Source organism: Canis lupus, chromosome 1, assembly GCF_011100685.1.
Source record: "Canis lupus familiaris isolate Mischka breed German Shepherd chromosome 1, alternate assembly UU_Cfam_GSD_1.0, whole genome shotgun sequence".
NCBI lineage: Eukaryota > Metazoa > Chordata > Mammalia > Carnivora > Canidae > Canis > Canis lupus.
In genome coordinates this window covers 47,580,417-47,604,554 of record NC_049222.1, presented here as the reverse complement: position 1 = coordinate 47,604,554, position 24,138 = coordinate 47,580,417, and the positions used below count along the sequence as shown (strand labels likewise).

Here is a 24,138-nt window from a genome sequence, read left to right as displayed (position 1 = left end):
AGAGAATCCAGAAGTGGACCCTGAACTTTATGGGCAACTAATATTCGATAAAGGAGGAAAGACTATCCATTGGAAGAAAGACAGTCTCTTCAATAAATGGTGCTGGGAAAATTGGACATCCACATGCAGAAGAATGAAACTAGACCACTCTCTTTCACCATACACAAAGATAAACTCAAAATGGACGAAAGATCTAAATGTGAGACAAGATTCCATCAAAATCCTAGAGAAGAACACAGGCAACACCCTTTTTGAACTCGGCCATAGTAACTTCTTGCAAGATACATCCACAAAGGCAAAAGAAACAAAAGCAAAAATGAACTATTGGGACTTCATCAAGATAAGAAGCTTTTGCACAGCAAAGGATACAGTCAACAAAACTCAAAGACAACCTACAGAATGGGAGAAGATATTTGCAAATGACATATCAGATAAAGGGCTAGTTTCCAAGATCTATAAAGAACTTATTAAACTCAACACCAAAGAAACAAACAATCCAATCATGAAATGGGCAAAAGATATGAACAGAAATCTCACAGAGGAAGACATAGACATGGCCAACATGCATATGAGAAAATGCTCTGCATCACTTGCCATCAGGGAAATACAAATCAAAACCACAATGAGATACCACCTCACACCAGTGAGAATGGGGAAAATTAACAAGGCAGGAAACAACAAATGTTGGAGAGGATGCGGAGAAAAGGGAACCCTCCTACACTGTTGGTGGGAATGTGAACTGGTGCAGCCACTCTGGAAAACTGTGTGGAGGTTCCTCAAACAGTTAAAAATATACCTGCCCTACGACCCAGCAATTGCACTGTTGGGGATTTACCCCAAAGATACAAATGCAATGAAACGCCGGGACACCTGCACCCCGATGTTTCTAGCAGCAATGGCCACTATAGCCAAACTGTGGAAGGAGCCTCGGTGTCCAACGAAAGATGAATGGATAAAGAAGATGTGGTTTATGTATACAATGGAATATTACTCAGCTATTAGAAATGACAAATACCCACCATTTGCTTCAACGTGGATGGAACTGGAGGGTATTATGCTGAGTGAAGTAAGTCAGTCGGAGAAGGACAAACATTATATGTTCTCATTCATTTGGGGAATATAAATAATAGTGAAAGGGAAAATAAGGGAAGGGAGAAGAAATGTGTGGGAAATATCAGAAAGGGAGACAGAACGTAAAGACTGCTAACTCTGGGAAACGAACTAGGGGTGGTAGAAGGGGAGGAGGGCGGGGGGTGAGAGTGAATGGGTGACGGGCACTGGGTGTTATTCTGTATGTTAGTAAATTGAACACCAATAAAAAAAAATAATTAAAAAAAAAAAAAAAAAAAAAAAAAGAAAAAAAGGAGTTTTAAAAAAAAAAAAAAAAAAAAAAAAAGAAAATGATGAAGATAAAAGCCATCCTCCCAAGATTTTCTCTAGAGTGGCCCAAAGCAAGATAAACAATACTGGTAACTCTGAGAGAGTCTAACAACTATTCAGATCCAATTCTGTGTCTTTTAGATCTGTGCTGCCCAATGTGCTAGACATTAGACATGTGTGAACATCTGGAATGTGAGCAGGCCACACTGAATCTGCTACAAGTGCAAAATACACACCAGAAAGATTCAGTACTAAGTACTTTTTAAATATCGAATATATGTTGAAATGGCAATATTTTAGATACGCCAGGTTAAAGCCAATATATTATTTCTTCTTTTTCTAAGCAAATATATTATTAAAATTAATTTTACTTGTTCCTTTCCATTTTTAAAATGTCATTACTAGAACATTTACAATTACACATTTGGGTTGCATTCTATTTCTATTGGATATACTGCTCAGTATTTTTTTTAAAAGATTTTATTGATTTATTTATGTTAGAGAGAGAGTGAGAGAAACTGTGTTGGGGGAGGCATACGGGGAAAGGGAGAGAATCTTAAGCAGAATCTGTGATAAGCACGGAGCCCACAGGGCTTGATTTCACGACCCTCAGATCATCACCTGAGCCAAAATCAAGAGTCTGATGCTTAACCGGCTGAGCCACCCAGGCACCCCTGTGTTGCTCAGCATTGCCCCAAGTGTGTGACTTTTAGTTGTGTGAGAGCCATGGGAGGTTTTAGCCACTCCTACTCTATTGCTTTCTCTTTAGTATAAGAAGCAACCCATCCATCACTCACTCAAAGATCCTTGAACTTCAAGTTTCCATCCTTAAAAGAAAATAAAGAGATTTATAAAAGGGCTCACTCCAAATTTTGATGGTATGTAATATGGCATTCAACCATTTGTACTCCTGTTTTCTCCTACACAGTGTTAATCTGCAGTTTCCAAACAAATGGTCTTCACTTCTGTCCACCTATGTAAGTTACAATTTTCCTTTGGGGGCCTAGGATGGTAAACTTGGATAAATGAAAAATGTGAGGAATTTCTTCTTTACCAAACATGATAGCAGGAAGAGCCCTCACTAGAGAAACCCCCCATCCTCCCACTATATGCCTCACTGGCCTCTTTCACAAGTGCCTTCTACCCTCTGAGTGCTGGCTGCAAGTGGGTCCTCATGCCTACCTCAAACTCTGGACAACAGGGCAGATACTAGCCTGCTTGTACTCTTTACCTCAGAACTTATCTACCAGAAACACAAAATAACAGTTTATGTACCTCCCATAGCTCACTTAGCATTGAGTTTCCCAGGGCATAGAAGAGAAGGGAGATAGAACACATACCTACCACCCTCCCTCAAAAAAAAAAAAAAAAAAAAAAAAAGCTGGCTGTAAATTCCTACTTTACAGCTTTAAATTCCAAAGGAGGAAGGAGAAAGATTACTTGGAAAATCAAAGGTGAGTTGGTTTGATTATAACAAAGTTTTGGAGGGTGATTATTGTGACAAAGTTTCATTGAATCACAGCCCCCATTGGTATCACAGACTGTTATAAGCACATAAATGACAAAAGGGCGTGAAGGACAGGTAAGGGACAAGCAGAGTCATTTAGCAAGTCGCTCTCGGTTAAGTCAGATCCCTAGTGTAGACTCCAGCCACAAAACACTCAAAACATGCAGATGTTATATGAAGCAGAATGTGGGATGGCTCCTTAGGCTGTTTAAAAGAAAAGAAAAGAAAGAGAGAGAGAGAGAGAGTAAAGCTCTTCTTAGGAAAACTCCACGGAGTGCCTACTGCTTCTTTGACCCTAGCAATGGCTCTCTAAATCCTCTCTCCTGCCCCCGGGGCTGCTAATCCTTTCCCTGCCCTGCTGCACCTGCTCAGCCTCAGCTCCTCCCAGCCCAGCCCCGCCCCCGCCTCCTCACCCCGGTCCATTTCCTCTCTCCTCACTGGGTGCTTTGTTTCCTTTTATCCCTGAGCTGCTTTTCATGCTACTCTAACACTTGTAATAAGAAAATGCCTCCCACTTCCAGGCTCAAAGAGCCTGCCCCCTCTTCTGATTAACCTCCTCCAGCGGGATTTCTTTCCTGAAAAGCCATACTTGTACTCCCCTCCTCCTCATGCCCTGCACACTCACCAGTGGGGCCCCATTGAGTTCCGGAGCCTGTTTGGAGGAACATGCCTTGCCCATTCTTGGATGAGGTGCCTTCTCTTTGACTTCCCTCTAAATCCTATTGACTGACTCATTTCCTCACTCAGAAGAGCTATTGTTCCATCATTTTGCTTAATCTTCCCAAGGACACTAGTTAAAGTAATAATGATAGTAATATTCCAGTGAGTCATTTAAATATCTCTTATTTTGTGGCACCTACAGTTTACTTGTTGAATTTACACAGGCGTGCGTGCAGCTTTGCACTCTAAAATTATTCGAAGAATAGGTCATCCTTCTTGTTTAAGTAGTTGAACAGGCTAAATAACCTTCTAGAATATTTTGGTTCCTGGATTTTCATGGTCAAGCCCAGGAGGAGGAAGGATTTATTTCTAGACTCAGGATGATAACACTGGAATGGACCTTTGCACTCAGTGGGTCTATTTTATATGCACTAAAATCGAGGCTCAGAGAAGTTAAAACATTTCGCAGGGTCACACAACAAGTGGAAGAGCTGGGATGCAGGTTCAATAACCTTAGCTCTAGAGCTTTACTGATATTAAAAACATCTAGGGACTTTGGAATCTATAAAGCACTCTCAAAGGAGGAGGTATTTATCATACAGTTATCATTTATAAGTACTAATAAGGGAAAAGATGCCACTTAAAGGCACTGCAAGGAGGCTACTACACCGAATGCTCAAAGTACATGAATTTGTATTTAGCTAAACTCCTAAAAACCTGGCAGTCCTGGAAGCTTAAGAGGAGGGGAAGCAGACGGCTGACTGATGGAGAGGAACAGTCTGGTCCCCGGGGCCCCAGGTGGGAGCGAGAGGCTTCAGGGAGCTTCTTGGCTTTCAGGATCTTGTTAAAAATTCAGATTCCGAGTCAGTGCATGGAATGGGGCCAGAGGTTCTGCATTTCTCATAGGCTTCGGGGAGATGTTGATGTTGCTCCTCTATGGACTTCTCTTTGTGTAGCAAGGATTTAGGGATTCGCCTTCAGAAGCAAAAGAGTCAAATGATAGATATTAGTACTTGTCTCTCTCTGAGCCTCAGTTTCCTTGTCTGCAAGCTGAAGGAGTTGCCCAGGATGATCTCCACAATTGCTGAGGTCCCTTTAAGTGGGAATGTTCTATAGCTCAGAGCATTGCTGAGGACCAGCCTACCTGAAACCCATCTGGGAGGTGGGTTCCCCAAGCTCTTTCATCAACCAGGATCTGTGGATCTCAGTGCCCCTGGCTGGGGAAGGGTGAGCCTCTAATTTCCACAAACATGTGCCAGACCCTTGCTCTTTCCTTTGGCCATTTCTTAAACCACATGGTCTCAATTTTTCCATCCTTTTCGTGCCACTTGAGCCTTTCCTTCCCATCCTTGCAGCTTCTGGCTTTCTCTGCTCTCTTGCAGTTGACCTTTCCCTCACCCTGGTTAGTTCATCATCTGGATTTTCCCCTTTTCACAGCCTTGCGTATGAGAACTGATTACAATTAGAGTATGTTTCTTCTTTTCTTTTCCTTCCTTCCTTCCTTCCTTCCTTCCTTCCTTCCTTCCTTCCTTCCTTCCTTCCTTCCTTCCAAGCATGTCAACATTGTTCTGTGCCATCATTCTGCTGATTTAACAGACTCTAAAGAATGTGACATTTATGCAGTGAGAGAGACAGAGTCATTTCCTCTCATCTGCAATGAAGTGATACCGTTGCTTCTAGGGAGGGTTCATTAATTCTCTAGAAGAGATTCCAAATCTGTACATATGTACACTTATGTAAGTCAAACCTTCAACTTCTTGAGCTTTATTATATTAAGAGACACCCAGTGGATTCAGGATGGGAAGTACAGAGGTCACCAAAATACCTATGTAGATTTAGGAATTCAGATTGGTAGACAGTGCAGAGGGGACAAGAAAGTGTGACCTAAGCAAGTGCAATAGTTCCCCTTGGCTCAGTGTCTCTTCCCGTAAAAAGAAGGGAAATACTACTGGCCACCCACAAAGCTATCTGGAGCACAGTGAAGACAATTCTGTAAAGGGCATCCCCAGAAGAGGGGAGCTGCAGGCTGCTTTTCTCTGTCATTATAATTCTCTACCCCAACCATCACAGAAAAATGTCCTAACCTCACAAACAAGTGAATATGTTTACATCAGAAACTGGCCTCAGGTCCAACACATGGTACATTCCCACAAGTTTGGGTTTCTACAGGAAGAAGAAATAATATAGGCTTCAATGAACATCCTGGATGAAAAACACCCATCCTCCCAAATCCTTCGGAAAAACAAAAATCTCCGGCTCCTTCCTTCCCTCAGAACTAGAGCCTTCAAAATCTTGTGGTATTTCCCCAAATACCACAATTTTGAATTGTGACATCTGGTTCCCAGCTCTCCCGGGCTGGATTTTTTTTTTAAAGAGACAATCAGGAATTTTGACATTCTGAGTTGCCACCCTGCATTGGTGTGGGAGAATCGCTGCCTACCCTTCCCTGGCATCTGTACACACTAGATGATTCTAGCATTTTCCTTCAAACAAAGAATCTACTTTTTGTTTTATTCCTAGGATGTCATTTTCTTCAAATGCCTTGTCTCTTCCAGAATATATTTCAGACATGGTGGGACACCCTGCTCCCCCCCTTCCCTTAACTCATTCACAAGCATCACAGGATATCTGGACATCAGTGAGAGTCCCAAAAGGTCCCTATATCTGCAGACAGTTTCAAGACGGATGTTAGACTGTCTGGACTTTCCTGCTGTTCTACTTTCTCCACCCAACTGGGCCCAGGATTTGAGAATTAGGCCCTGTAGCCATGATGTGCTGGACACACCTCTCTATTTCTAGGCTATGAATGTGATGGAGGAGTCAGACAATGGGATGGGAAAGCTAGATGATGTAGACAGTCTGAGGAAGAGAAAATAACATAAAGGAAATGGGAAGTGCTACTTGCTCTAGTAAGACCAGAAATCTCTTGCTCAGGGCCTGGCTCCCCAAAGCAGCAAGATGGTGGGCAGTGATTAAAAGCATAGGGGGTGATAGCAGATGGGCCTCCTTCCCAGCTCTGGCCAAATGACCTTTGTCCAATCACTTTCCTTCCTGAGCACCGGCTTTCCTGTGAATAAAATAAGGACAATAGTGTCTAAACACCACGGAGTAGGTGCTGTAAGTATACAGGTCAGATGTGGACACAGCTGAGCATAATATCTGGCACAAGAGAAGCACTCAATGAAAAATAGCTATTCATATTACCCTAGCTTTCCTCATGGGTCAGCAAACCAATTGCTTTACAGAAAAAGCACAGAGACTATTTTATGGCAATGGGCACAGGTAATGCTTAAGACTGGTGCATGGGAGAGAAAGTCCCAAAGCTGATGAAGTGGCATCATGGTCACTGGCAGGGGAGAGACGATGGCAGAGGTGGAAGGAATCCCACACCAGCAGGTGTAGTTCAAGTCCAAACAGAGTTTCTAGGCCTAGCAGAATGTTTGTGAAATGCCAAAATGTCCACTGCAAATAACAATTACACACAGGGGTATGCTGGGGTAATTTTGGAGGTGAGTAGGGAGATGCAAACAAGATCTGGGGGAAGGGTCAGAAAATACCACTTTCTGAAAAGAAAACTGGCAAAAGCCAAGCAAATTAACTACCAGTGGCTCTGCCTCTTTTTTTTTTTTTTTTTGGTATGTTCTACACTGTGGGCACCTAGTGTATAGTACGTGAAGTGATGCAAAGTGTCAGAAAGGTTTAATTACAGATCAAAGACACTAGCTTAATCATGAGGCCAAAAGTAGATAAAATGATCACATTTTGAAACAATTTTATGTTGAATATTACCAATGAATATTTTATGGTGAATATTCACAAAAGGAAATCAGTATTGACTTCAAAAAATTATTAAATCACCAGGAAAATCTGTCTTAGTAGAAGTAACGAACAGTTCCATAAGAAAATTCATAATGGCAACTTTCATGATACAAAAACCCTGATCAATAAAAAAAAAACCTCTTAACTATAAATTTTATGCAGAAAAGAAATTACTTCTATTAAAATAATTTTAGTCAAATAAAAATGAAAATGGGAAAAACTTGGAAATAGTGTAGCTTTACAATAGAGAACATTGATTTAGGTCTTCAATTGGATCAACGTATTTTCAGAAAGTATTTTCTGCAACAAAAATCCATCAGTGTTGTTAAAATTCCAATTAAAACTTTCCACTCTTAAACACCGAATTAAGATGTCTCAGGGGTAAAAAACTCTAGCAAGTCAAATAGGGGTATGAAAACATCCTGTTCCCATGGAACTCTTCCCAGGAATTGCACTATGTGGGATGGTGCAGAACCAGGGCTGGTGGGCTGGTGTTTCCTCGGGATCAGGAAACTGCCCTGCTTCCTAAACATCTCATCTAGTGGATGTCCAGTCCAAGGATTAATTTAGGAAATGATGAAAGATAAACTTTCATCTTAGAAATGGTGATTGGTTCTGTGTACTAGAAGAAAAGTTGCTGATGAGAATCTGACCAAAAGAGTGGGGGGTAGAGGATGAAAGAGAAGAAGAAGAAGAAGAGGAGGAGGAGGGAAGTGGAGGGAGGAGAAGGGAAAGGAAGAGAAATAGGGGAAGGAGGAGGGAGAGGAGGGGCAGAGAAGGCGGAGAGGAGGAGGAGGGGTTAGGGATGAGGAGTGGAGAGAGAGGAATAGGGGAAGGAAGAGGGGGAGGAGGAGGGAGGGAGGGAGGAGGAGGGACAGGGGGAATTGAGAGAGGAAAGGAGAGCGAGAGGGGAGACAGAGACAGAAGGGAGATTCCCACGTGCCCATTTCGTCCAGCAGAGTATCATCTAATTGGGACAATAACTCAGACTGTGCCACTGCCACAGCACAGGTGAGTTTTTTGAAGACCACCCTGCTTCCTTTGATCTGATTCCCCCTTTACCAAGCTACCATTTAAGCTCTGATCAATTTATCATGTTTCTTCCACAGATCCTGTGTATCAGGGAACTCTGTGGTGTCAGGGTGACCGTGACATGGGGAGAGAATTTCCTAAGTAACTAGCCTTGCTTTTGGGGCCCAACAAGCTGAGTCCACATTTCGGCTCCTCCTGGACTTCCTGTCTGGGGTCCTCAGGACTGTTGAAGGATGGAAAGAGACAACATGTGTAATGAAAAGCAAAGAGGCAGACCCACTGCTTTCCCCCATTCTGATCCCTGGAAAGGTCTCTCCCTACTTGAAATGCGTTGATCTGGTGATTTATAATGTGGTGTCTCATCACTTTTATCTAACTCCAAATCAGTTGCTTAGTATCTTACCATCCCTGAGTGAACTGAGAAAAAAAAAAAAAAAAGGAGTTTTCAAAGTGTCACATTTCCAAGCAGGACTCCAGTGACCCCAGGGAGACCTCTCTCTGCCATTCCTGGATGTCTTTTTAGCTGCAATGTTAACTAATCAGGAAAGGTCTTTCAGAAAAAAAGAAGGGTAAGGCATTTCAGGAGACTTGTAACAGACTCTGAGACACAGAGCCTCCCCCTCCTCCTCACCACCTACCCCCTCACCCCAGAAATCTGAAGAAGGGAAAGCTGGTCCCACCCTTGGCACAGCTTCACTTCATTACGCAGATGGCTGGTTTCAAGCGGCTATCATGGACCTCTATAAGGAGAGATCCACTACAGATAATTAGAATTAATAACTAATCATAAAAAGGTTCTGCATCTAATTTCCATTTTCCTTCCTCAGTTAGATCGCACAAAATAAATGTGCTAAGATTTCATTGAGACATAATCTTATTCTCCACAGCCAAGTAATACAGGAGAGGATTCCTAATAAAGAATTAGACTAGCTCTGACATTTATTCTGATCATGTGTCAGGTGATGAATTCTTTTAGGACAGTCCACATATGTGGAAGGTGAGGAGAGAGCTGGGTGGGAAAAGAGAAGAACTTTTTCTTAAAAACACAAAAGCAAAAACAAAAACCCCGACCATTTACTGCACTGATCTTATAGGCTATGTGTCCTTATTCCCATTTTACAACTAGTCTAATGTCCTATAACTAGAAGCGAGTGGCCCCTTTCTCTTCTTCTGCTCCGTCTTCCTCCTCTTCCTTTCCTCTCCTCCTCTGTTTTTGGACAGCTTTATTATGCTATAATTTACAAACCTAACAGTTATCCTTTCGAAGTATGCAATAATGTGACCTTTAATAAATGTACTGGATTGTGCTGCCAGCATCCCAGTCCAATCTTAGGCTGTTTTCACCATTCTGGCAAGTTTTCTCATGTCCCAGTGCAGCAATCCTCACTCCTGTCCCCAGCCCTGGCAATCACTCGTTGGCTTTCTGACTCTAAAGATGTGTTCTTTCTGGACACTTCATACACATGGAACTACACAATATGCAGCCTTCTGATCTGGCTTCTTTTGCTTAGCGTTTATCTATGCTTCGGCGCATGTCAACACTAGGCTCCTTTTTTATCACTTACTGGTATTCCACTGTGTGGCTGCACCATGTGGTGCTCATCAGTTTGACTACCGATGGACATTTGGGTTGTTTCCAGTTTGGGGATATTAGGTACAATGCACATCAGAGACATAGGTTTTCATTTCTCTTGGATAAATATCTAGAAATAGCCTTGCCAGGTTATATGGTAATGTATGCTTAACTTCTTGAGGAATTCTAAGGAAGTGTTTTCCAAAGAGGCTATAGCATTTTACATCCCCACCAGCATGAAGGTTCCAATTTCTCCATATCTTCACCAACATTTGTTATCATCAGTCTTTTGGATTAGAGCCATTCTGGTGGGTGTTAAGTGGTACATCATTGCGGTTTTGATTTGCATCTCCTTCTTTACATGTATTCATTGGCCATTCATATATCTTTTTTAGAAAAATGTCTGTTCAAATCCTTTACTCATTTTTAATTGGGTTGTTTGTCTTCTTATGGAGTTGTAAGAGATCTCAATATATCCTAGATACAAGTACAAGATACTTTTATCAGATATATGATGTGCAAATACTTTCTCCCAGTCTGTGGCTTTTCTTTCTATTTCCTTAATGGTGTCTTTTGAAGCACAGAAGTCTTTAATTTAATGAACTCCAATTTACTATCTTTTTCTTTCTACAGATCACGCTTTTGGTATCTATGTAAGAACTTTTTAAAAAAATATTTTTTTTAGAGAGAGAGAAAGAGAGAGAGAGCACATGAGCACAAGTGGGGCACAGGCAGAAGGAGACGGAGAGAGAGAATCCTCAAGCAGAATGTGCTGAGCAAAGAGCCCAATGTGGTGCTCAGTCCTAGGACCCTGAGATCATGACCTGAGCCCAAATCAAAAGCCAGCCCCATACTGACCAAGTCACCCAGGTACGCCTATGTAAGAACTCTTTGCCTAACCCAAGGTCATAAAAACCCTCTCAATGTTTCCTTCAGAAGTTTTACAGCTTTAGCTCTTATATTTAGGTTTATGATCCATTTTGAATTAAATTGTGTGTATGGTGTGAAGGATTCAAATTCATCTTTCTACATATGGACAGCCAGTTTCTTTACTTGTTATGGGTTTCTTCAGCTTTTCTATTTCTTTTTGAGTCATTCTTTTGGTAATTGTGGCTTCCTAAGAATTTGTCCATTCATCAAGTTGTCTAATTTGTGGCTTAAAGTTAAAATCCTTTAATATCTGTAGAGTCAATGGTAATGCCTCTGCTTTTATTCCTGATTTTGGGAATTTCTATCTTCTCTCTTTTTATGGAAGGGGTGGGGGATAGTATAAAGATTTGTCAATTTTGTTCATCTTATCAAAGAACTAACTTTTGGTCTCACTGTATTTCTGTTGTTTTTTCTATTCTATTTCATTTATTTCCACCTCATCTTTATTACTGCCTTACTACAGCTTGCCTGGAGTTGAGTTTGCTCTTTTTCTAGTTTTTTTTTAAGATTTTATTTATTTATTCACAAGAGACACAGACAGAGAGGCAGAGGCAGAGGGAGAAGCAAGCTCCTCGGGGGGAGCCCAATGCAGGACTTGATCCCAGGACCCTGGGATCACAATCTGAGCTGAAGGCAGATGCTTAACTACTGAGCTACCCAGGTGCCCCACTTTTTCTAGCTTAAGATAGAAGTTTCAGTTACTGATTTTTTTCCATACTTCACTCCAAAACAAATCAGCTCTTCAGACAGGGAAGCTGCTGGTTTTCAGAGTCTGCCCTGTCCAGGTAGAAATTTCTCACCTTTGGAATTCAGGTGGAGATTAGAGCAGCCCCACATGGGACTGTCACAGACACGCTATTCTTACCCAAAGTCCAACAGATTTTCACAAATAACTGCCCCCTCAATACTGTTGAATTCTAAATCCATGAAGTTATTGTGACTATTTTGTCCAGTTTTCTCGTTGCCTTTTAGGGAAGGGATGTTCAGAGTAACTCACATCTGCCACACTTGTCCTGTCTCTAAAGACCCTCAGCTATCCCTCATTTGAAACAAGATTTGGTTTTATCCTTTACCCCATCTAGTACTTTCACAGGTTCTTTGTCTCTTGGGGCATAGGGCAGAGCTAGTTTTAAAAATACTTATGTTTAAAAAATAACACTCTTAGGTTATTAACTCAAAGCCCCCCAAAAAGCACTTTAGTGAATCACGCAACTTCCTAAATATTAACAAGGATGAACGGAAACTCTATGCCTCTTAGAATCTGCATTTATGATAGAGAATTCCACTGGTACTCTATCATCCCCAGTTCCTAATCTTGCTAATTTCACAAATGCTCCTTGCACTAACCAAGAGGTGGGGTAGAAAATAGGCTCGCAGCAGGAAAATGCTTCAAGGCCACTGTGAAGAGCCAGGCTCTCTGCACACCACTTGAGCAGAGGATTTTCAAGCTGCATGCTAAGGTGATGGGGGTACAAACTACACAGTTTTGATAGGCCCATGACAGACACCCTGGAAAGAATAAAGGCTGAGACTGAGGAGACCTGGGTTCAAGGCTCTAGCTCTGCCACTTTCTCCCAATAAACCTCTTTCGGGCTCTGTATCCTTATTTGCAAAATGGATGTTATAATAAAGACTTCTTCCCAAACTTCCTTGGCTAGGGTCAAATCCCGTGATAGCCATGTATGGCCTTTACAAATGATTCACATGCTATAAATGTAAGGCTTTAAATTATGAACTAATATATAATTAATGTCATGAAATCCCAAGATGCACTGGCTAAGAAAGAGACTGTTTCTCCATGGCTGACTCTTCCTCTCTCTGCTTCCCTGCCTCAGGACACAAGAAGGCTGCAGCCCAGCAGACCACTGCCATATACTCCCACCCTCAACCCCTTTACTGCTCTCTTCCGTCACTGTGGGGATGAAGGATGGAAGCAGATGTTCAGAGGACACAGCCATGCTCTGGTACCCAGGGGTGGCAGCCCACAGCATATGCTGCCTCTCAAGACCCACACTCGTATCTCTTGACACTGGAAAGTGGGGGCCTTTTGGCTGAGTGAGGCTGGGAAGAGAAGCCCACAGAGTAGGAGGAACAGTGGGAGGGAAGTGTCAGGTGGGTTTTCACGCTAAGCTTTAGTTCACCCAGAGTCACCACAGCCCCCCTGCCAGTTGTCAAATTATCATCACGTCACTGCAAAGCTATGCTTTCACAAGTGCAAACTCTTAAGAGCAAGAAGCAGCTCTCTTTTTAACTCAAAATAGAACTTTAAAAGTTTTCTCTGTGAGGGATCAGGGTTTGTTTTAATGTGTTTAAAATGGATTGCTGTAAACTTCTTACCTTTAAGTATCTAAGGAAATTTCAACACAGGGTTGCAACATCTAAGGAAAACTAAGGCTATTCATCTCAATATACATCATGAATATGTATATATATGTATGTATCTTTGTTGTCTTAATAAAGGAACTTCTGGGTCCCAGGCTGGATAAACAAGACAGTAAAGAAATATGTCATCTCCCCAGCTTTCTATCATGGGAAGCAGCAATAGGTATGATGATCATAAAGGGAACAGAAAGCAGCCACCTGCAACTATGGGTCTTTCAGGACAGAGGCTTCTTCTCAGAGGGGCTTGGGTTTCAAAGAAACATCAGGAAGCAGAGTGTGGTGATGGCAGTGCCTCAGCTAGACGGCATATCCTGGCCTTGCCTCCAACCACTCACTTAACCTCCCATCTCCTCCTTGGGTCAGCTGCCGCCCAGGGAACAAGGACTTCCTAGATGACTCCCAGGTTACGTGTCACCGGCCTGCGCCCTGCCTGCCCCTCTTGCCTGGGCACCCTGGCCTGTCTTCCCGAGTGGTGGCTCAGTCCCAGTGGGGAGGGCCTGGAGGCCAAGGGCAGAGCAGACCTTCGGGGTTACCTATTTGTCTCTCCAGGTCAGCGGCTTCATCGGGCGTGGCTCTCGGAAGGACTCCTGGGTCACTGAAGCTGGTGCGAAGCAGGGTCCCCATCACGAAGAAGAAGAGAATGCCACCAACCACAGGGATGGCGGGGGTGATTTTCACTGCCAGATACGGGCAGCTGCCAACAGGGTGGAAAGGAGGAGGGGAAGTAGGGAAGGGGAGGGGGAAAAAAAGGAAACATAATGTCAGTAATCAACAGTGAACAGTCTATAGTTTCCAAGAAGCCAAAAGTCTCTTTGAAGGAGCAAAATTGGGGATCCCTGGGTGGCGCAGCGGTTTGGCGCCTGCCTTTGGCCCAGGGCGCGATCCTGGAGACCCGGGATCGAATCCCACATCGGGCTCCCGGTGCATGGAGCCTGCTTCTCCCTCTGCCTGTGTCTCTGCCTCTCTCTCTCTCACTGTGTGCCTATCATAAATTAAAAAAAAAAAAAAAAAAATTTAATTGAAGGAGCAAAATTGATTTCCATTAAAAATTCATCTGTGTGAAGCATTTACATTTGGTGGGGGGTCTGTCATGCTCTCTAGCAGACAATTTAACCCTCCCTCCTCAGCTGCAGTAACCCAGGCCCTCTGCTCCCACCATTCTCCTCGGGAAAGACACTGCAGGCAAGTGGCAGTCATCCTGCTTGGCCAGTCAGTGAAAGACATACAGAGTCACACTGACAATAGAGCTGATGAATCTGTGGGATCTTCCCACCCTTCCCTGGAACCACATAATAAAAGAAGACCCCAGCTAAGAGCCGTCTCCACCAGACCCAGTCTGTCCTTCCTGAGGCGAACATGAACTCTTCATGGTGGGGGGGAGGGGAGAAAAAAACACCAAAAAACTGAGAACCACAAATTCACCCTTAAAAGGCAAGAAACCATTTTTTCAATCTCTTGGAGTTAATCTATCCAAAAGAGGTTAATGACCTATGGAAATGAACTTGCAAAGCAGTTTCTGAAGAGGCTTCATGGAATTTAGGCAGCTAGAATATAATATACTCCCGCTTTCCAGAAGGCATGTGAGCTACCAACTGAAGAACAAGACTCAACTCAATTCTATGAAACCTCCTCACTGTCTTTCAATATTGGGAGCTGATATGCAGCCAGGGTAGGGACGAGTCAGGGAGACAAATGTCTGCCAGCCAGGCTCTGGGGATCCAGGAACTAGGGCAGCTCCAAGCACCACGCCCTGGATCAGTCATGGCCCCTTGGTTCCACAGAGGTGGCAAGATGCAGAGTGAGAACCAGCTCAATGCCTGGAGCTGAGTGAGGGTAGGATCTGCAATGTTCATGGTCATGGTCAGTCTGTTGTCACCATGTTCATCGGGCATCAAGAAACACAACATGGAACCACAGAATGGTAATATCTGGAATGGAAAGCATCTCCTAGATGGTCCATACCATCAAGGGATGCTCATGCAGACACTCAAGACAAAACAAAGAGAGGGAGCTGGAGAGGAAGGATCTGTTCAAGACAAGGAGGTAGACAGGGGGGCTCCATCCTGGGAATGTTAGGGAGGACTAGCACCCCATTCCTGTGCAGTGCTTGCAGAGGAGGTGGTGAGGTCTCTGATATGATGGCAAGGGGATCTTGGTAAGAGGTACAGGCCTCGAGGATCACAGGACATGATCCCCTTTGCTGAGGCCAACATTAGGCATGTTAGAATGTCTGGTCTTCAAGAGGCATAGTGAATTGATATACTCTGTGGGATGGTTACTATGACCTGAAGACCAAAGGCCTCCCCCAAATTCTCTGCTCTGGAGGAACCCAGAGAATTTCCAACAACTTTAAGAAGGTAGAGGAGTGACCCCCAATATGACTAGGCCTGTCCTGCCAGGCAGGCAGACTGTGGTCTCCAGGAAGATCACTTGATTCAGAGAGATAAAAATATATGACATTTCTAACAACTCTTTCATCTCTCTCACACCAACTGCCCTGCAGAAACAACACAAAACAACCATCACCAGTACCATGTCACACTTTGCTCACTGGATTGTCAGTTGACTTCCCTTCATGAGACTCATGGGAAATCATGAAAAACCGTTCATTCTCATTCCTGCATCAATATAACCCAGCCCAAACTCCCAGACACTTAGACACTTTTTGAACATCTATAGAGTAGGAAAGTGAATTTAGCAAAGAGAGCCAGCAGACATAAAGAAATTGCTGTGGCGAATATCATTTCCAAAGGGGAAAAACTGAGAGTCTTTCCCCTAAGATCAAGAACACAACACAAAGGGGAAAAACTGAGAGCCTTTCCCCTAAGATCAGGATGTTCATTCTCACCACTGCTATTCAACATAGTACTAGAAGTCCTAGGCTCAGCAAACAGACAACAAAAAGAAATAAAAGGCATTCAAATTGGCAAAGAAGAAGTCAAACTCTCCCTCTTCTCAGATGACATGATATTGTATGTAGAAAACCCAAAAGACTCCACCCCAAGATTGCTAGAATTCATACAGCAATTCAGCAATGTGGCAGGATACAAAGTCAATGCACAGAAATCAGTGGCATTTCTGTACAGTAACAATGAGACTGAAGAAAGAGAAATTAAGGAATCAATCCCATTTACAATTGCACCCCAAACCATAGGATACCTAGGAATTTACGTAGCCAAAGAGGTAAAGGATCTGTACTCTAAAAACTACAGACATTTCTGAAAGAAATTGAGGAAGACACAAAGAGATGGGAAAACATTCTATGCTCATGAATTGGAAGAATAAATATTGTGAAGACGTCAATGCTACCCAGGGCAATTTACACGTTCAATGCAATTCCTATCAAAATACCATGGGCTTTCTTTGCAGAGTTGGAACAAATAATCTTAAGATTTGTATGGAATCAGAAAAGACCCCAAATAGCTAGAGGAATATTGAAAAGGACACCAATGCTGGGGGCATCCAATGCCTGATTTCAAGCTGTATTACAAAGCTGTGATCATCAAGACAGTGTGGTACTGGCACAAAAACAGACACATAGATCAATGGAACAGAATAGAGAACCCAGAAATGGGCCCTCAACTCTATGGTCAACTAATATTCAACAAAGCAGGAAAGACTATCCACTGGAAAAAGGACAGTCTCTTCAATAAGTGGTGTTGGGAAAATCGGACAGCCACATGCAGAGGAATGAAACTGGACCACTCTCTTACACCATACACAAAGATAAATTCAAAATTGGTTGAAAGATCTAAATGTGAGACAAGAATCCATCAAAATTCTAAAGGAGAACACAGGCAACACCCTTTTTGAACTTGGCCACAGCAACTTCTTGCAAGATACATCTATGAAGGCAAGGGAAACAAAAGCAAAAATGAACTATTGGGACTTAATCAAGATAGAAAGCTTCTGCACAGCGAAGGAAACAACCAACAAAACTAAAAGACAACTACAGAATTGGAGAAGATATTTGCAAATGATGTACCAGATAAAGGGCCAGTATCCAAGATTTATAAAGAACTTATCAACCTCAACGTCCAAGACCCAAACAATCCAGTCATGAAATGGGCAGAAGACATGAACAGATATTTCTCCAAAGAAGACATACACATGAGCAATAAGCACATGAAAAAATCCCCTGCATCACTTGCTATCAGGGAAATACAAATCAAAGCCACAATGAGATACCACCTCACACCAGCGAGAATGGCTAAAATTAACAAGAGAGGAAACTACAAATGTTGGAAAGGATGTGGAGAAAGGAGAACCCTCTTGTACTGTTGGTGGGAATGCAAAGTAGTACAGCCACTCTGGAAAAAACAGTGTGGAGGTTCCTCAAGAAGTTAAAAATAGAGTTACCCTATAACCCAGCAGTTGAAGTACTGGGTATTTACCCCAAGGATACTGATGTAATGAAATGACAGGACACCTGCACCCCAATGTTCATAGCAGCAATGTCTACAACAGCCAAACTGTGGAAGGAGCCACAGTGTTCTTTGACAGATGAATGGATAAAGAAGATGTGGTATATATATTTAAAATATATATATTATATAATATATAATACCCCCATTATATAATATATAATAATAAAAAAGAACTTGCTGTGAAAAAACAGAATACAAGACTGTCTAACCTAAAGATCTCTGCTTTGTGAAAGTATTCAGTTAAATTATGGAAAGGACTTTTTAAATACAACCAATTTTTCTCTGCATTAAAAAAAAAACAACAACAACAAACAAATCAAAACACTGCTTTCCTCGAGTGTTTTCTGGCAAATACTAACATAATTAATACCCTTTAATGGGCTTTCAGTTTTTCTAAAAAATGTGAAAAGCTTCAAGTTGAATAAACAAACATTTAAGAGACAAGGGACACCATAATCTGGCAAATACCACTGAGTGTCTAATTCTGGATTTGTAAAGGGAACATTTTCTTGCAATAGGAATTGGACAATTAGAAGATTTTAAAACATGGCCCCACTTAGGGATTCAATATAAAGTGACTATCAAAATCACATTTACTACTGAATCAAAGTCACAATCCATAAGTTCGTAGGGGGCTGAATCCCAATGTGGTGCGATACAGTGGGCTTCAGGGATAGGTGGCTCTCAGGACATGTCTATTTCATCGTTTGGCATGTTTGGACTGTGACATAGAGCTTCTATGAAGAGCTGGTAATAAAGACCAGTTTCTGCAAGTCTTTTGATTAAATCTCTGACTATGATGCCAACCTGGAGTTAAGAACAAGGAACTCAAACTCTAGAGGGTCATCAAAAGTTATTTGTGTCATAAAATGTGACACCACCTTTGTTACACTTATTGTCATATAAAAAACAACCTCACCATTGTATTAAGCCGGAAAATGTGCTAGTGTACCTCAATCAGACATAAACACAGTCCATATAGAAGGCATAAAACTGACCCTGGTACTAATAGATCTCTATTTATATTAGCCTTAAAAGATTTATTTTTATTTTTTCTCTTTAGTATTTTTTTTTAATTCTAGTTAATTAACATTTTTGGTAAAATTGGTTTGAAATGTAGAATTTAGTGATTCATCATACAACACTCAGTGCTCATCATAACAAGTGCCTTCCTTCATCCCCATTGCTCATCTAGCCCATCCCCCACTCCTCTCCCTCCATCAACCTTTAGTTTGTACCCTGTCACTAAGAGTCTCTTATGGTTTGTTTGCCTCTCTTTTTTTCGTGTCTCCTATGTTCATCTGTCTTGTTTCTTAAATCCCACCTATGAGTGAAATCATGTGGCATTTATCTTTTTCTAACTTATTTCATTTAGCAAAATACCCTCTAGCTCCATCCACATCATTGCAAATGGCAAGATTTCATTGTTTGATGGCTAAGTAATATTTCATTATGTATATACCACATCTTCTTTATTCATTCATCTGTCAATGGACATTTGGGCTCTTTCCATATTTGACTATTGTGGACGTTGCTGCTATAAATATCGGGGTGCACGTGCTGCTTTCAATCAGTAACCCTAAAATATATATATTTTTAGTCTAAAAGAATCTACTCTAGGTGGACCGTGTGTGTGTATATATATTTTTTATTTTATTTTATTTTTTTACAAAATGGTTAGAGAAATCATAGTGTAGAAGATGATTTTTCAGAATTTAAATTCAGGCCGTTTTCTCCTCTTTCTCATTGTTAATGAGTTTGAATAGGAAACAGTTGGAAGAGTCATTATGCAGCAGCACCCAGGACACAGCAAGACAGTGTGATGGGGCACACTGGTCAGTAGGATGTAATCCACCACAGGTGTCACGAGCTGTGATTTAGCTCCATTTGGCTTCTCCAAGGATGAAGGCTACTTCAGTGCTATTGGAAACCCCCCAGGAAGGTGGGTTAGTAGATCCTAGGTTATGGCGTATTTCTCTTCCCCTTCTAGGTCTGAAATGTTCCTTGGTTGACCTCAGAGCTTGCTTGCTCCAAGTCCTAAAGGGGGCTCCTTAGAGCATGATGCAATTAATGAGTAACCCATGTCCTAAACAGTTTCTCATTGTCCCAAGTGCGCTGCATGGGGCTGTTATCTTTGAGGACCACCCATTTCCCCAGGCTGCCAGCTCCCAAGGCCTCTCATCACCTTCACCTGCCTCTCCTCATCTCCCACCGAGGATGTCCACTGCACTAGTCTGCTAATTATGTGACATTCAAAATGAGATAGCAAGCAATGTCTTTAACTTGAATGTTCTGTGCCCTGGCACATTCTCATCCCACAGATAATATATCATGGTCTAAGTTATTTGTCCTTAAGTGTAGATTGGCTCAGACCTCAACCAGGAAGAGTCTGATTGACAAGTGAATGCCTACTACCTGCCAGGCCTTCTCCTAACCGTGTAACTGGTTGGCCAACCTAGAGGAATCATGCATGTCTCTGAACCACAACTTCTTTGGTCTTCCTTTTAAACCTGCCCCTGCCCCTGCCCCTGCCCCTGCTCCTGCCCCTGAGTAAAAACTTAAGTGAGTCCTCTGACTTTCCTGATTATGAGAAGAACGTGACAGGAAGTCCTCTGGTCACTTCAAGTGGCAAAAAAAGCTTGTACAAATCATTAAAAGTATAGCAGTCCAGGTAATGGTGGAAACTTCTAACTTGGTTTTTAGTTAGGCCTCTTCCCCAGCTGGCCAAGTGCAGTTTCTAGCCCCATTCTGTCCTTGCAGGCATCTTACAGAATTACCCCAAGTACTGTATTCCTCAGCTTCTCCTGCCTGGGGGGACAACTGGAACACCATCAGCCCTCTATCTGCTAGGCCCTCACTTCAATCTGCCCTAACCATGAGGCCAGATCTAGGCCACACTTCTCTGCCCCAAAGCCTGCAATGACTCCCCTTTTCCTGCTAAGTTAAGTTCATGTTTCTTCTCAAGCATCCATGACCTCTCAGCCTTCCCAAACAAGTGTCTGCTAACCCAGCCCTTGTGTCTGGAATGCTTTCACCCCCAATGTTCAAGATCCTACAAAGACTTTGTGAAAAGATTTTCTTGCCTCACCTCCAAGAAGAGTGATGGCTTCTTTCTCTGAGCCTCCATAATATTTTGCTTCCTTCTGTCTGTGGAACCTGTGGCTGTTGGTGGACATGTCCCATGCATCTGACTGGACCAGAGGTCCTGGAGAGTGAGACTTGGCCTTGTTCACTGCAGAGCAGGTGTTTGGAAAATTCTTGCTGAGTGACTAAGTGAACTGGCCTCATTCAACTGAATTTTATAATAATATCATGGAGAAGAAGAGGAAAGTCAAATTAGCCACACTCTCAACCTCAACAATGTATCTTGTGTCTAGAACTCATTTCTCTGTCTTCCAAGCCTGCTCGGTACAAGTGTAAGGGAGTTACAAGTACCTTTCTCCAAACAGGTGCTAAGGATCCACATTGTCCAAGAGGTTTCCCTGGCCAAGAGAAGGAGTCCCTAGTCTGCTGAGTCAAGTGTGCAATATGTATGCATCCTGTAAGCATTAGCTAGAACCTCTAACCCCTCCATGCCCTAAAGTCCTAGCAGACAAAGCTCCTTATGTTGGTAAAACTTAGTACAATACTAGATGCTCTTGAGAGTTCCCCTTCCAACTAGCTCCTGTGCGACAAAGAACAATGTCTAGTTTCTCTTTGAAATCTTAGACAACACTCTTTATAAAAAGCAGCAGAATTCACGCCCCTACACAAAGGATGAGATCAGCGCTACCCAGGCACCTTCCAAGTGCCACTCAGAGAGAGAAGAGAACATCTGCAGTCTTTCTGGTAAAGACAAGGCAGTAAGCAGACCTTGACCACAACAGGGATCGCTAGACCTCTGGAAGGAGGCAAGACTAATGGGAAATCCCAGCCAACCCAGAGCAACCAGCATGGCTTCGCAGCTGAAACACTGTAAGCAGCAAAGAAAATTCTTAGGCCGAGCTCAGACAACTTGAAAATGGCTCCTTCATATTTCTGAGCAACTGTGGCTGGGATCTACAATTCTGAGTGCCATCTGTGAGGAAGACTCCTTCCCCCAAGGGCCTGGATTCAATACAAGATGATGATGCAGCTGCCAAAGATATAAACACCAAATGGAGTCTTCTCTCTATCTGAAGAATTGTGACCTACATACAACCCAGGGCCTGTGGAAAACAGGCTATGAGCATCTTAGTCTTCCGAAAGCTCAATGGGAAAGTGACAGGAGGAAAAAAACACAAGAATCTGAAGGCATGCATTTTCATGACATGAAAGGAATGAGCTAATTTAGCCCCAGACCAAAGAAATTCTAACCTGATGAAAAGCCATCCCCATGCCCCACTCCCCTCAGTGCACATTGGTGGGGGCTGGTAGGCTCTGGCTGTAGTAACTAAATACCCACAATAGACTGTCACCTTGCTGTATGTCAGAGGTAAAGAGAGGCCTTTCCAGGTAAAAATTAGAAAAATCTAACCTAATTGCCAAAAGATGAGAAGGGATCTTTTCTTTCCTTTTTCTTTTTCTATTCTTCTTCATCGTTGTCATCGTCGTCTTCTTTTTTTTTTTTTTTTAAGAGAGAGGGCTCAAGCAGGAGGGGCAGAGGGAGAGTGAGAGAGAGAATCCCAAGTAGACTCCATGCTCAGCATGGGGCCCAATGCAGGGCTCCATTCCATGACCCTAACATCATGACCTGAGCTGAAATCAAGAGTCAGATGCTCAACAAACTGAGCTACCCAGGTGCCCCAGAAGGAATGTTTTTGCTTCTACTAGCAATCTTCTCAAATCTTTATAAAAAAATAATTATTTGTGGTTTGGTGTTTATTGATGAAGGGTGGAACTGTTGTCTGGGTGCCATGTTACTGGAGACTATGCAATCAGTGTGTTTTGTCATTATTTATGACAACATTATTTTACCATCAAACAGATACTGGCATCCCAGAATCAATACTGACATTAATTCTGCATTGCTATTTAGAGACTGGCTCCCAGGGTAGAATGTGACATACAACTGATTCCTTGGACAAAATTCCTTGGGCCACATTAATTTCTGAAACATTTCAGATAGGAAATCTGGATTTCATTACTGGGTAGCCAGGTCTCTCTGGTTCTCCACAGGACATTCTTTGGGGGAAGATTAGCTATACTTAAAAAGAAAAACAAAACAAAATAAAACATTAACAAGATGTGGCAGAGACATTAAAACCAAGTAGCCTTTGGAACAAAAAGTAGAGAGTCTTTTCCCATATCAAAACAACTCGAGTCATCTTTTCATTTTTTTTTTGCCTGAAAATGGACACACATACAGAAAAAAAAAATCCTATTAATTGTAGCTCATGACCCTTGACTACAACACGGTCTATGTTTGGTATTCGTGCTCTGCCCTGCACACACAAAAGCATAAACACCAGAATCACTACTTTTTGCACAGAGAAATGAGGCACACCATGGAAGTTCATACAGGAAGGGGAGGTGGCCTTGCCTCTGTGATGCTATATGCTAACTAGAGACGTCTCTATGTTTCAGAAATCACAAAGTGAACCTATTATTTTATATTCCAGAATCTTGATTGCAATGCATTTCAGTAATAGATAGTTAGGGCAAATGATCATAAAATGAAATAATCTGAGCCAATGACTCACATGTCTGAACTAATAACAGAGTAGCCTTGTGAGGAATAGAGGTTGTAAGGGTTGTTATAAAAATGATCTTTATCCTTTTCATATGAGTCACTGTGAAGTCTGTGTATTTTTCATTTATAGGCAGGGACATAAACACCATTAATTCTATGATTTGTCCCTTAATCACATCCCTAGAAATAAATGTACCACTACAGGGCAAAGAGAAGTACATTACCTAAAAACGAATAGAGAAAAAGAGCATTCAGAAATAATGTCTGCTCACAATTCTAGAATGGGGGAAGATGATGATTTCATTAAACTCTCAAGACTTTCATTTCCCTTTGAGAGACCCCCAGTGTCTGAAAAGCCCCCTTCTTGGTAATTACACATAATGACAAATCTGCCAATATGATCTGGAAGGAGGGAATTTTTTTAAAAGATTTTATTCATGTATTTGACAGAAAGAGGGAGAGAAAGCACACAAGCAAAGGATCACAGAAGGAGAGGGGGAAGCAGACTCCCCACTGAGCAGGGGCCCCGGCCAGGGGCTTGATCCCATGACCCTGAGATCATGACCTGAACCAAAGGCAGATGCTTAACCTATGGAGCCACCCAGGTGTCCCTGGAAGGAGGGAATTTAAATAAATGAACCCAGGGACAAAAGGGTAAACATAACAAGAGAAAACTGGAAGGAAAGGCTCAAACCCAGAGAGGAAGGCTGGGTGAGGGTAGAACTCCACATACACATTTGTGAACTGTGCAGAGTGAATCACTGTGTCATCAGAAACT

General features: G+C 42.3%; 1 protein-coding gene across 5 annotated transcripts in view; it reads right to left on the bottom strand.

Annotated features, from left to right (window-relative positions):
* Positions 1–24,138, bottom strand: part of ZDHHC14 (zinc finger DHHC-type palmitoyltransferase 14) — a 283,131-nt gene that overhangs the window by 109,633 nt on the left and 149,360 nt on the right. For 3 of the 5 annotated variants that reach the window (XM_038526426.1, XM_038526424.1, XM_038526428.1), the window contains exon 2: positions 13,805–13,977. In XM_038526426.1, coding sequence (XP_038382354.1) covers positions 13,805–13,977 — 173 coding nt within the window. The remainder of the gene's footprint in view (positions 1–13,804; positions 13,978–24,138) is intronic. The other 2 variants (XM_038526425.1, XM_038526427.1) reach the window with 1 other exon arrangement.